Below are 15,025 nucleotides of genomic sequence, written 5' to 3'. Positions count from 1 at the left end.
CAAAAGAAAATTAAATCACAAGAACATTCCGTCTTGTCTGAGAGTGTAAAATAAAACCCAACAAAACTCTCTTTATCTTCTCAACAATGACATCACAAAATATATATTTCTTTCTATTCAAGTCTTATGGATGAGATAATACTAGTTTCAAAATAAAACAAACCCAAACTATTTGTGTTCTCTTTTCCATTTTTTCACATGGTTTATAAAAGAAAAGATTCTTTCTACACCAAAAGATGATTATCCTTATTCCAGAGTTTTACCCATGAAAAGAAAACACCCAAACTCTGTTCCTTTCAACGACCAACGATAAAAAAAAATACATGTTTTCATTTTCAAGAAAAAACCAAACCAACTCTATCAATTGAAAACTCAAAATGATATATTCGGCACTTCCCAATAGTATAATACTAAAATTTAATTTGGATCAAAATGGTCGGACAAAACAGAATTATAATATATAATAATAATCAATGGTAAAAAAGTCACCACTGATCCACGAAAACTTAATTTCATATGACGCTTTCGTCTTTCACAAGAAACAAAATTAATTTTGTTGTAAGCACTTTTATAGCAATATCCACAAACAATAAATTGTGTGAACCTTTCGCAATTAAATGCACAGCCCTAAACAAATCACATGTCAAATGTATAATTTCAATTTGATATTCACAAATCAGAATATAAACCCCACATCCAATTAACCCCGTAATAACAGATACATCATCTATATATTTGCGTACCAGATTGATATCAAACAATCAAATTTGGAATTAATTAACCCTTCGTACCAGATTTGTAATATTGAATTGAACCCTAATCGGTTTATCTTTGTTGTATATTTTGGTTAGTCAATAATCCAAAATCAATCAATTAAATAAACAAACAAACCTGGTAATCTTGTATGTCATTGTAGATAAAGAAATTGCAACTTGGATTATTCTCTGAATCGTGTAATCACTATCAGATAAACCTATTTGTGGGTTACACACAATGATTTATCGGATAAGATAGAGAATTTCTGCACATGGAATTTAATTTTGATTGTTCCATTTGATGAAGAACAGAGAGAACCCTAGTAACCGTATGTTCCCCCTTGTATCTGATCGATCGAGAACACAAAGATAAAGAAAAAACCCTGGCCAAAATAATAACCATAGGCCTTTATATAAACTAATCCATCATATTGTTTTATCAAAACAATAAGGCCTAAATTAATTAAACCCAATTAACATAACACTTAAGCCCAAGTGTTAAATAATAAATCCAACGTTATTATAAAGCCCAAATAACATTAGAACTAAATCGAGCCCGCACTCCCGCGACACCTAACTCGTTTAATCTCTAACGTTATTTTCTCGATCGACAAGTTAATCCAATAACACTAAAATAACCAACACATAACTCACATTTGCGACTGCCAGACATATAATTAGATATTTGGAAAAGGTGAAGGCTTGCGCTTAATGCACACAATTCATTATTCCAGGACAAACATGGACATTGTATCTCAGAAAATACCGTCTCCTTAACATCAAACGCGAGTATAACGTCCACGGAAATTGCAACCTGGTACGTCATTATTTTACTGCGAATTTGTATAAGCTCTCCAAAATGTATTAAACTTTAGATAGATGTTACAGTACATGAACCTCCCCTTTTATGTGCCCAAGATAATTGTATAATTTCAAATACTACGTCTCTTGGTACTGTATATATGTATTATATAATATAATCAAGATTTGACATAGTAAAAAAATTGCTATTACTGAACCTTTGACTTTCAATGTCAACTATTTGATAATCTGCCCTTGAACAATTATATAACTGCGGTTTTTTGTTGTACAATAACTGCCAATTTATCTCTGTTTTTGGATGTAAGGAAAGCGCATCGGGTCGTCTTTAATGAAAACGGCAAAATAGAAAACAAAAAAATGCTACTATGTTGGTTTGATGGCTAATTAATTGTATGCTGAAGACCTTGAAAGTTTCATATATTACACTGTTTTTTGTTTATTTGTTGCAATTCATCACTCATTTAACAATTTTTCTTATTCATGTTGTTGATGAATGCACGCGCTTTATAGTTCATGATAGAGTGGAGCCACAAGATGAGGAGGATATATGCAAGAAGGATGCATCGTCTCTTTTGCCATCTGTTCGCGATCCAAATTAGTTGTGGATGGTCGAATGTGCGGTATGAATTATATCTTTTCCACCCCTTTAAATGTTGTCTTTTAACGAAGCTAAACATAATCAACCATTACTATAAAATACTTGTTTTAACTCGAACTTGTTATTCAACCTGCTCATCATGCCTACTTGTACTTTTATTTTATGGAACTTGTTCAATAATATTAACCTTTTTTTTTTGTTGTGTGCTAGATTGGGCATGATAGAGAGTTAGCTGTTTGCTTAATGTATAAGTGCATTGATAGAGGTAGTGAGTTGCAGATTAGATCGGCCATTGCTCTTGACCATTTGAACAACTATATTTACATTGAAGCAGATAAAGAAGCCCATGTCAAAGAGGTACGCCATTTAGACTGATCAATAAGTTAGAAGAAGTTTTGGTTTGGTTACAGGCTCTTGTGATTTTTAACAGAAAAAGATGGAAGTTCCAAATACGCTTCTTTAATTTTATCAACTTAGTTTGTAGTTTTGTTCTTTGTTTTAGGGTTTCTTGAAATTGCATTCATAATTTGAAAATGGTAAATGGGCTCACTGGTAACCAATTGAAGTACTCAGTTTTAACCTACCGTGAGCACTCGTTATAGATATAAATATATATCGCCTAGCTGTATTAAGAAGGAACTCAATACGACTGTTTTTATTATTTGTGAGTTTACAGGCTTAAATATATATATATATATATATATTTAAGATTATATATTTTTGTTTATTAAAATGTGTATTAAATCAATAGGCTTCATTGCTTCAAAAGTCATGTTTGCTTCTAGTCACACTCCACCAAAAAAAAAAAAATTCATATCATCACCCATTATTTATTCATCTCATATATTTTATATTAAGTCATGATTTGAATTTGATATATGAATATTTTGTTTGGTGGCTAATCGTGTCTTTGTTATAAATTAATTTATTTTTTAGGGAATATGTTGGAAACTACTGTACATCGGTACGTGAATTAGGAATGCGGATACTTGAGTGTTGTAAAACTAAGGCTTTGGTAAAACCTAAGGGGGTGTTTGGTACAGAGAATGGAAAAGGAGAGAAAATAGAAATGAAAATGGAATTGTAAAGAAAGAGAATTGGTATGGAGAATGAGAATCATTTCTCTTGTTTGGTACATGAGAAAATAAACAGAGAACTCTACCATACCCAACCCCACCTCCACCCAACCTGACACCACTCACCACCGCAGCCCCACCACCACCAGCACCACCACCACAGCCCCACCACCACCACCAGCCCCACCACCACAGCCCCACACCACCAGCACCACCACCACAGCCCTTTCTTCAACCACAGCCCACCACCACCGGCTGCCGCCACCAAATCCCCTTCTTCAACCACAGTACACAAGAAATTAAAAAGATTCAATTTTTGGAACATAAGATATAGAAAAAGGAGGCTCAGATCTGTCATCACTGCCTCTTTGGAGATTTTGTTGTGGTGGCGATGATGATGATAATAATCAGAAGCCACCTGCGACCACCGCCGATTTCCACCACCACTGTCACCCACCTGCGACCACAATCACCCGACCATCTGAAAACCCTAACCTACCACGAACCACCACTTGAAACCCTAATCTCCGTTCACCCGTACCACCTGCAACCTACAACCGGTTACCATCTCTGTGTTCACCACTGCGAACGGCGGAGACAGGGTGGTGGTTGCAGACTTGGAGACGAGGTGGCGGTTGCAGACTTGGAGACGAGGTGGCGGCCGGAGACTGGGTGGTGGCCGGAGACTGGGTGGTGGCCGGAGACGAGGTGGTGGCCGGAGACGAGGTGGTGACATGCTATAAGGAGGCTGCTGAGAAATGGATTTTTCTTTGTTTTAAAGAGAAATAGAATTCTCTAGTTTTAGAGAAATAGAAAGAGAAATAGAAATGAAAAGTGTAAAACAAACAAAAGAAATATTTCTAATTCCATTTCTCCCCAATCAAATCCCTCTACCAAACACCCCCTAAGTGTTGTCGGTCGGTTGTTGCGGCTGTGAGTCGACGCGAATTCTCAGTTGGTTCCGGTTACGTTCGTTACGGTAATGGAAGTAAACAAAAATATTAAAGAATGAACTGCGGTTTTTGTCCCCAAGGTTTGTTCAAAATTTTCATTTCAGTCCAAAAGTTTAAATTTTGATATTTTCGTCTCTAAGGTTTCATTTTCAATGCAATTTTTGTCCTTTTCGTTAACATATTTTGTACTGAAATAGCATATTTTAACAAACTACAGAGACGAAAATCGCAATGAAAACGAAACCTTATGGACGAAAATTGCAACTTAAATGAATCCCTTAGGGACGAAAATAGCAAATTTTTAATTTTTAGACTGAAATAACAACTTTGAACAAAGCATAGACACGAAAACCACTTCAAGAACTAGCAAGTGTAGTATGTTAGCAACAAAAAAAGCTTCAATCTTCAAATAAACATAAACAAAAGACTCATAACTCATTTCATTGCCAACTGCTTAAAGTCAAACTATCATCAATTTTGACATTGAATACACGTTGTTTTATTCAAAACAACACTCCAAACGTACACACATGGATAACAAATGTCATCTACACTCTTGTGTCCATGGTGAATTTGATATTAGTTTCAGACTTCAGTTACACCTATTTGTTCAAAAATAAGTATAAGTTGTCTATTCGTGGTCAACCTTGACACTTAATACAATATGAACCTAATTTATGGCTCCCACTCGCTTGAAGAAAACTCGGCTCGAAAATAGCTCGATTCTAAACGAGCCGGCTTGGCTTGATTTCTAAATGACCCAAGCTTGAGCCAAGGTTGGCTCCGCTCGAAAAAAGCTTGATTCTAAACGAGCCGGTTCAGCTCAATTTCTAAACCAGCCAAGCTTGAGCCAGGGTTGGCTCGGCTCGTTGGCTTATTTAGCTTAAACACTAAATTTTAATATGTAATAATAATAACAATATACCAAACTTCAAAAATAATAATAATACATATATTATGTCACTTGATCTTTAAAACATTATTAAAAAAGAACAAATATAAAACATATAAATAAGCAAAACGCTTGTCTCGATTATAAATTTTACATAAAATGATGTTAAATATTATATTTTTGTCTTTATATATCAATACCTGTAAAGAAAAAACGATTTGGCATGACGAGCTTTAAATAAGCCGGCTCGAGCTAGCTCGTTTGTCTCGATTACAGCTGTAGTCAAGGCTTCAATCATCAAAATTAACATAATTCAATTAATGCTAAATCTCAGACAACACTCACTCACTTACTTCTTGATAAGTTTCACCTTTGGCTCTCTAAAGCACACGAAACACACTTATTAACGCTTCATTCACATCTAGCATCAACATTGCAGATTCTGTCCATTTTTGCAGGACCAAGTGTGACTTCATGTCTACATAATTTTGTGTATTAGTGCGATAATTTATTTTACTTTTTTTACAATTTTCACAGTTTCAGTTACGGAGCGTTGTATCCAAACAAGTTGGCTCTACCGTGTTTTATAACTTCGATCGTTAAACAACTTCGATAGTTCTTTATCGATCAAACAATTAATTCATCCAACACTTTTATGTTATATTATCAAATTAAGAGAATACAGTAACAATGTATTAAAGTTCTATTCTATGATATATGGCATAAACCAAATATGTTCTAAAATGCTCTTAGGTGTTATGGATGAAGCCAACTTTGTCCATCAGTATAAGCTATTCCCATGTAAGGAGTTGCTTCTGCTACGGTTAAATTTTTCGCATACTTGACTGTCCAATTTGATCCGGGGCCCGAACACGCATGTTGTCATACTTTCCTGGAAAACATTCGAACGTTACACTCAATATAATTTAATAGCAGTGATTAACATATGATTATATATATATAGGATCAGGATCATGTGAAACTTTTTGGGAATTGAGAACTATAAGAACCATTTTGAACCATAAAAAAACCTAAAAATAAAAAAATTCATAAAATAAAATAAAAAAACACAAAAATAGAAAAGGTAAAAAAAACCAAAGTTCTTATTTATCATCCCGGTTTCTAAAAAAAACATAAAAAAAATTTTCTCGGTTTAGCTAAATTATACATATATGTCTAATATGTACACACATGTTTTTTTTCCTATACACATATGTATAATTTCAGGTAAATGATAATGTACATATGTGTGCTTACGTAACTAGAGATTAAATGAAAGTATACATATGTGTATAAGTATAATACGAATTAAAAAGAAAAAAAAATCGGTCTTTTTATTATACATATATGTATAATATGTACGCACATGTTTTTTCCTATACACATATATATAATTTAAGGTAAATGATATGTACATGTGTGTACATTACGTAACTAGAGATTAAATAAAAGTATACATATGTGTATAGGTATAATACGAATTTAAAAAAAAATTCAATTTTTTTTAATGAAACTGGAATGAAATATAAGAATTTTGGTTTTTTTTACTTTTTTTAAAATTTTCGTTTTTTTTATTTATAATTTTTTAAATTTTTTTAGAGTTTTTTTTAGTGGTCCAAAATGGTTCTTAAAGTTCTTAATTTGCCAATGGTTCTCTTTGGATCCTTACCATATAAATATATATATATATATATATATATATGTGCGTGTGTGTGTTTATATATAAGGGAGGGATATTTTGAGAATCATGTTGAGTTTTAAGAACTTAACAACTCAATTCTAGGCCACACATTTAATTAAATGGATTGGAATATGTGGTTGAGATTAAATCCGGCAAAAAAGTCAAAGTAGGAGAGAGAATAAATATATAAGTGGTTACACTAACTTTTACGTCCGTTACACGTGTGTAAAAAGTCGATTCGGTGCGTAAAAAATTCTGTAATTTTTTTATGTGTATGTAACTTACATATATTACGCATGTGTAAAAAAAAATTCGAAAAAAAAATCGTTACACTGAGTTCTTTCGAGTTCTTAAAACTCAAAGAGGTTCTTAATTGAAATCTCCCCTATATATATATATAGAAGTATAGTTTGAAAACCCTTTTGAGTTGAGAAAACCCGTGAAAACCTTATGTAACATCGGTTTTTTTTGTAACATGTAATATATGTTGTTACATTTAATACAAAACATCGAAAACATAAAAAAAGATGTTTTGCTATTTCTTTTACATTTTTTTAGTAATTTATATATATGTTTTCAGGAAAGAGAAAGTGTAAGAAAACTTTAACATTTTTTATTAACTTTAATTATAAACCACAAGATTTAATCTTTAATTAAAAACATGTGGTTGAGAATGAGTTTCCAGAGTTTTCACAACTCAAGTGAGTTTTTATTCTAACCTAACCCTATATATATATATATATATATATATATATATATATATATATATCTTTTGAAACTAAAATAGCCTTAACTGATCTCTGGAGCGACAATAGCAGGCAAGAACATATTTATGAACAAGGTAGTCGAATAGTCACCCCTAGCTCTCCCAAGCCAAATATTGCCCTTTCCTACAATGTTACACTTCACAAAAGAAAACCTGGTCTTTTCTTGCAACGAGCCACGTTTTTGGGCTGTTATTGCTCCATTAATCCCAGGACCGGTTGCCACAGATTTCAACGTACAATCCTAAAATAAAGTTTTAAGAAAAATAGTTAAAAAAAAGTCTACTTTGTTTTAGTAAAAAGAAAATAAAGCGATTGGTCGATGAAAGATTACCTCGTAGAGTGATCTACCATTTCCAAATATAAAATTACTAGCGTTGTTACCCGTGCATTGCGACGGTGCCTTTTTTTTGTCGGCTACAAATATCATTTAGCTATATTACATCTAAAGTTTTAGGTAAATATGTTTAAAAAAATTAAAATAAAAAATATCAAAAGAAAACCAAAACACAATGCAATTAGATAAAGGGAAACCTAAGGTTTGGCAAAACAATCCTCCTAAGTCCTATGCACATACAACATAAATCATATTATAATTCCGAAAACATAGACAACTCAAAAATAATTCCGAAAACATTGGCAACTCAAAAATACATGGTCACTGGCAGTTTTGAAAACAGTGGATCAAAAATATTATGCATCTTCTCTAATAGAATATACCTCAAATACTTCAATGTGAATATCTAAACTTTAGTTTGTATGATAAAATCAACAAATGGACTAAAGTGTTTAAAGTGGATTGGTTAAATGTAATGAGAATTTGGCAACAACAAATGCACTTTTGACAAAATAAGGTCAAAATTGATTAGAACACAATATGTAATCTTGACAATACAAAGTCTAAATTAAACATCAATTTAAAGGGGTATTTTAAAGTATCCAACAACAAAGTGCCATTTTAACAAAATAAAGTCAAAATTAAACGTAGATTGAACTCGACATTCAAATTTGGCAAAAATAAAGTCTCAATTAAAAAAAACAAACAAACATTAAAGTGCTATATACAATAATACCCACCCAGAAAAGATTTTCTCTATGTAGAAATAATTCTTACACAACCACAAAGCAACAATTCCTACCCCATTACAATATTCTTACATACATTATCATTTGAATAAGACCCTACTCAGGTTTTTTTACTCAATAACCGCTTCATCCTAAACCAAATCCATAACTCCTAAAACATCCCCAAATCTTGTTCTCAATCCTTCAAACTCTAAATTAAATCGATAGTTTTTATTTTACTATATATAAATGACCTCTATGAAACCACCGATATCAATCAACCGGCCCTCTATATAAGAACGATTTATCAATTATCATCCCGTCTCAACGTGCGGGTTGGCGTCAACACGTATACGACAATACACAACAATAAACCATATCCTCTGGAGGCGTCCAGGGTCAGTGGCGGTTCATCATCTCAACACTTTGGTGCCGATTCATCATCCGACGTGGCCGGTGCTCACGCTATCCTACACACGGACACCGGGGACATTGGAGGCGGTGCCGAAGGTGACCTCAGCCACCATTCACGGGGTGTTAATTGGTGGCTGTTCGGTGAGTGCTTTGGCAATGGGGCCGGCAACATAGGCGGCGCCTAAGATGATGCCGCGATCATGTTGCTGTTTCTACTGATTCTAAATGCAACCGCCTTGTTGTCCATCTTTATGTGAAATTTGAGGAGGCGTCGTGTTCTTTATTATTCCATTCCCATCACAACACAAGCTTATCAATAATCTAAAGCAAAAAAAAAATAAAAAAAAAAGATGCAATATAATTAGTTACCTTAAAGCTGATGTCGTGAGCGATAAACTTTGCCGCAAACACACCAACCGGGTAGCTATAGTAAGTTCCATTAGAATTAGCCGCGGTGTCATCCCAAACAATGAATGTATTGGTATAACCTTGGCCTTGAATTATCAGGTTGGATTTAGTATTTGCCACCACTACTTTCTCCCTGTCAAAACAATAAAACAATTTTTGATTAATTAATTTTACACATTTTAGCACAAATTATGCGTGCACAAACATATTTTACTTTATTTACCAATATGTGCCTGAATCAACTATGATAAGTGTTGGTTTTGGTGCATTATCAGAAACAGCATCCACCGCCTTTTGAATACTATTGAATTTGCCGCAACCCTTTTGATCGACGGTTAAAGTAAGTCCCACCCCATATTTTGCTACAAGCGGAGATTTCCATTTTGTTTCGTCGCATGCAAGAAACCAATAACTACGGGTGAGCGTTTGGTTTTCAAACTTCGTAATGTTTGAATCCTGTGTGTAGAAAGAAATAAAGATCGAAAGGAGAACAACCGCAACGGCAGAGAGCCAAAACAATGTGTCACTTTTAGTGTTCATGTTTTCAGACCAAAGGATTCAATCAATCAATCAATCATGCCCAGTAAAATCCCACCGACAGCAAAGCTATATAAGTAGGGTCTGGGGAGGGTGGGATGTAGGCACACCGTACCTCTATCCAAAGGAATAAAGAGGTGGCTTCCAGAGAGACCCTCGGCTCTAAGAACATGCGTATGAAGCAAAATAAAGGAAAATAAAGCAAAATAAAGGAAATCAAATTTTAACAGTTATATAAAAACTACTAGTAATTATAATAATATTAATATTAATATTAATATTATTATATAATATTAATAATAAGATCACAGTTTAACAGCTATATAAAAGCTAATAATAATAATAATAATAATAATATATGCAAGGGAAATACCATTATGGTATGTGGACTAAATAAGTTAAGTCTAAGCCCTAAGGTATTCAGACCAAAGGATTAATGTGATTAAAACTTGCATGGGTTGTATTGTTATATATACATAAGAATAATAAAGCTTGGTAAGAGAGATAAACTTGAAAAACATATAATTATCACTTAAATTTTATTTATCTCAACTCTCATTTTGATTATCTGAACATGTAAATATAAGATATAGTATTTGATTATTTTTGTATTTATCATCTATTACATGATTATAATATAAGATAGAACTTGTTTTACTTAGCTTGTAAAGATTATATCCTTTATAAATATAAAAATTTTATTTTATAAGTTTTATTTGTATTTATCTTTATTGTAATGATACCTATGTTATCAATATAAATCTGAATCATCCGGACTTAATAAGGTAACTAAAAGTATGATAAGTTTATTAATAACTAATAAGGTAAATAAAAGTATGATAAGTGTGAATTAAATAAATCGAACAATATTATTGGCCAATTGAAAAATGAACATGACAAGTTTTTATGAATTTTTTTTTCAATTTTTATTGGAGAAAAAAATAGTTTAAAATCAACATTTTTAGTAACAAGACATAGAATTAATTGGTTTCACATATTAAGTTAAATTCTAAAAGCAAAAACAACTCTCGGTACAAATGATAATATGATAACTTTACAATTTAAAGATTAAACTGTAGGGGAATTGTATATGCGCTTAACTTTACTTCGAATCCTTGCATGTAGAAGTGCACGATCTACATTCAAGATGTCACCATCGCGACCTACGTTGAAGATACCTCCATAGAGTTGACCTTACGTTCTTTGACTTTCGTGTACAAACCCTGTAAAGCCCGTAAACATTTAGTTTATAGGTAGGACCAACGATAAGGCAAACACGGTACTTTGTGACAATGCCAATAAATATTCTACAAAAATATTTCAAAGTGCAACAATTGCTTCCAACATAGCATACTGATCATCTACACATTTTCATGGGCCACCAATAAAAGGAATAAACTTACAATGAAGACTTTCTCTGGTCAAACAAACTGACTTCCAAATTCAAAACTAATATAAGTTTTAGCCACTAAAGTTATCAAAATCTGGCTTGAATCGACTGTTGTCACTCCACCTATTATAGATCATTAGACCGGTTGTTTATAGTTTATTTATTTTTTCGGTTTATGACTAATAGAGACCATATTAGAAAAACCAAATCACGATTGATTGAAGATGATTATTGGGTTGTATTTCAAATCAAGATTTAAAACTTTGAAACCTAACCCAAAACCTGAATAACAAACCCCAAAGAACACCCTTAGGCTAAGGGGTATGCACGACATTCCTCATTTCCTCTCATTCATCACGTCCGCGTCATCTCAGTACCAACTCAGCTTTCCTCCATCATTCAACACATTACTCAACCCTTGGTATAGGTCATTCTCCTCATTCTCCACCATTAATATTATTTAATTATATAAAGATAAAATGATTCCTCTGAGTTGAGGTTCAGTGTTTCCATGAGCGTCTTTGTAGCAAACTCTGATTCAGTACATTGCCAAGGATTTTTAAAACGAATCACACTAGCAAAACGCGCGTTAGTTTTCTCCCATCCTTGAGTTCTTCTTGGTAATCATGTTGAAATCAATTAGTTTAATTAAGTTCTCTCAGTTGGTTAACTACAGTTTAAGAAAACCAAATTTAGTAATCGGTTAATCATTAAGTTATTAGTTAAAGTCTAGTTTAGGTGTCGAAAGTATCCTTAATTTAGGTTTGATATCCGGATTTCATTTGGCTTTATTATACTCGATAGTTGCACTTGCTGGCTAGCTAGTGGTCTAGCAATAGGAGAGTCTAGGCTTAACTAGGGTGTCTAGAGAAGGTTTAGTTCTATAGACTATATAAGTTTTTCTTTAACTAGTTACCGGATAATAAAATTAGGAAATGTGTTCACAATAACCGCAACGACATGCAAACATAAAAAGGGGTTGTGGTTTCGTACTAACTCTTTAGGAAACTTACACCTTTGTATGATAAGTTCACAAGACTTAAAAAGTAGTTGACTTATTCTGATTTTTCTTTAAAAAAATTATTCAAGTGGCAATCAGGTTAGTCAGGTATGGTTTAAAAAAGCACCCCTAGTAAATGAAGTCAAATATCCTCGTTGTACATGTATCGCGTTCACGCTTAATTTTTTTTATTACCAAGATTGCGCTTAGTGATTTCTGTTTCATATAAATATTCTTCCTAACTTTTAAATAGAGTTCCAAATCATTTTATTTTTTTTATTATTGTTAATAAATATATTTGAAAATTTAGTATTAACTTTGCATAAAATATTAATTTGACAATAATAATCAAAATCCTAACCAACTACTCAACTAATAGAATAATCGAATCTTCTTTTTTAAAATTTAAAGACAAAATAACAAAAAACATCATTTATGTTTGATCGTTTTTCAATAGACGTCCTTTAGCAAAAGAAATGCTAGAAAATATCCTTTACGTTTAAAAACTCGTTCGCTTTACGTCCTTTAACACTAACCCGATTACGTCCTTTTCTTAAATTTACACATGAGGGTAAATTCGTCATTTCATCATTTATATAAAAAATTTTTAATATAAATAAAATTAAAGAATTACATATCTAACTAATATATTAAAGCAAAACCAATTTGTCTACTTATCCTTCTCCTAAGGTGTCCACCTAATGTTCCATGTCATCTACTTTCCATGCTTACAACTTCCACATAATTAATCAATTAATTTTAATCCTAATGCTAATTAACATTTAAACCAATATATAACACAAGCATGGTCAAACTTAACATTTACAGTTTTGAATTCATAACTTAACATTTTTTTAACCAACCTAAATATAAAAAATTTCAATGTTTAGATTACATCGATACAGAAGGCAAGCAGGCAAGAAGCTGCGTCGCTACCCCTATTTGAATTGCAAAACCCAATCTTTTAAAAATTGCATTTGCTAATCTTTGAGTCATAACATTACTATGCATGATCCGCTGAACACGGGTAAGTAACTCCACAGCTTCAGGCGCGAAGAAACCAAAAGTGTCAAAAGCAAAAGAAATAAATACATGTTGGTTGTCAAGACACGCCTTAACATTTACTTTAAGTTTATTATATCTAATCTAACTAATATATTAAAGGTAAACCAATTTGTCCACTTGTTCTTTTTCCTGGGGAGTCCACCTAATGTTCCATGTCATTCACTTTCCATGCTTATAATTTCCACATAATTAATCAATTAATTTTAATCCTAATGCTAATCTTCTTACTATACTATTAAAGTAAAACAAGATATACATGTGACCATCAAATAGGATGTCCACATAAGCTTACAAGTTTTTATCTCTATTATTGCCACATAATTCACTAATTAATATTTTCTAGAATCATAAGCTCACTAATTAATGTTTTCTAGAATCATAACCAACTATTTCCTTTCAAACGATTTAAAAACTGATTTTGACTACAATTAATTATTTATAATTAATTAAAGAATTCTTATGATGACCATATATATATTTCCTATGTCTTGTGGTTTTGCCGAAAAAAATGTAAAGAATTCTTATGATAGCTATATATATATATGTGTGTGTGTGACGTTTGAAATTTTTTTCACCCGCGTGTAACACGGGTCACTATCCTAGTTGTAAATTAAAGAATTAAAACTCCCTCTCTCTCTCTCTCACACACACACACACATTCACCACAACCACTCTCTCTCTCTCTTCTTAACCTCCACCACCACTTGCCGGCACCAGAAACACCACTCTCCGGCCACCACCTCCACCACCTGTAATGTGGTCGGCCACCACAGACGCCTCACCCAAAAACGTAACCCTAGCCGCTGCATCACAACCTCCATCATCAGCCACCAACCAACACCTTACTTTCTACAGCCGCCAAAAGCTGCTGCATCAAAACCGCATCTGAACCCAGCCAACGAATCGAAGTGAGGTTCAGTTTTTCATCATCTATTTCCGCCATCAAGCCTTTGTTTCTATCGTTTAAATCAACCGAACAAAACCCTAGAACTTGAATCAGATATTGAAGGTTTTAATATGTGTTAACCCTAATTTTGAATCGAAAACCTAGGTGGCTTCTAGTCGCTACAACCTGTAGCCAGAGACCCGAGGTTGTTGTGGCAGTGGCATGGTCAACCAAATATGATGGGGTGGTCCCTGGGTTATGTTGAATTATTATAGGTTTATAAATAGGTTTATGCATTGTTGTTATACATCGATAAATATTGCTCCGATTATATTGAATTGTTGTTATAGGATAATTAGGTTTTGTGGTTTGGTGGATTTGGATTATGGGGTCAAGTTACAGATCCGAAAATGGTGGCAGTGGTTCTCGGGTCGAGTTACTGATTCGTCAACGGTGGATGCAATGGTGGTGTAGAGTGATGTTAACAGTGGTGGATGTGGATGATAGTGGTGGAGTGGGTGGTGTAACATTTCGGTTTTTTTTCCGTTTCATGTTCTGTACCCGACCCGATTCGTAGAATTATTAATAAAGGATTTTTTTTATTTTAATTGTTCCTTTTATATTTATTTAACTATCCAAGATATGCAAAACTAACCCTTAAACAACAAAAATCCGATTTTTGTATCCAATATCAAAGAACAGGGACCTAAGTGCAAATA

The 15,025-nt window shown here is 33.0% G+C and overlaps 2 protein-coding genes across 2 annotated transcripts in view; both read right to left on the bottom strand.

Annotated features, from left to right (window-relative positions):
• LOC143569374 (serine/threonine-protein phosphatase PP1-like) overlaps positions 1-15,025 on the bottom strand; it is a 102,999-nt gene that overhangs the window by 31,990 nt on the left and 55,984 nt on the right. The gene's annotated exons all lie outside the window — the stretch shown is intronic.
• LOC143569380 (putative pectinesterase 15) lies at positions 9,318-9,968 on the bottom strand. The gene is made up of 3 exons (XM_077055311.1): positions 9,652-9,968; positions 9,390-9,561; positions 9,318-9,341 (listed from the first exon to the last, which is right to left on the bottom strand). The coding sequence occupies exons 1-3, from the start codon at positions 9,966-9,968 to the stop codon at positions 9,318-9,320; spliced, it is 513 nt and encodes a 170-aa protein (XP_076911426.1).

This window comes from Bidens hawaiensis, unplaced genomic scaffold (assembly GCF_021521415.1).
Source record: "Bidens hawaiensis isolate Kalapana, Puna unplaced genomic scaffold, B.hawaiensis_p1.1 tig00024462_1, whole genome shotgun sequence".
NCBI classification, from domain to species: Eukaryota; Viridiplantae; Streptophyta; class Magnoliopsida; order Asterales; family Asteraceae; genus Bidens; species Bidens hawaiensis.
The sequence above is the reverse complement of the archived record's forward strand: the minus strand, read 5'-3'. Positions and strand labels throughout refer to the sequence as shown.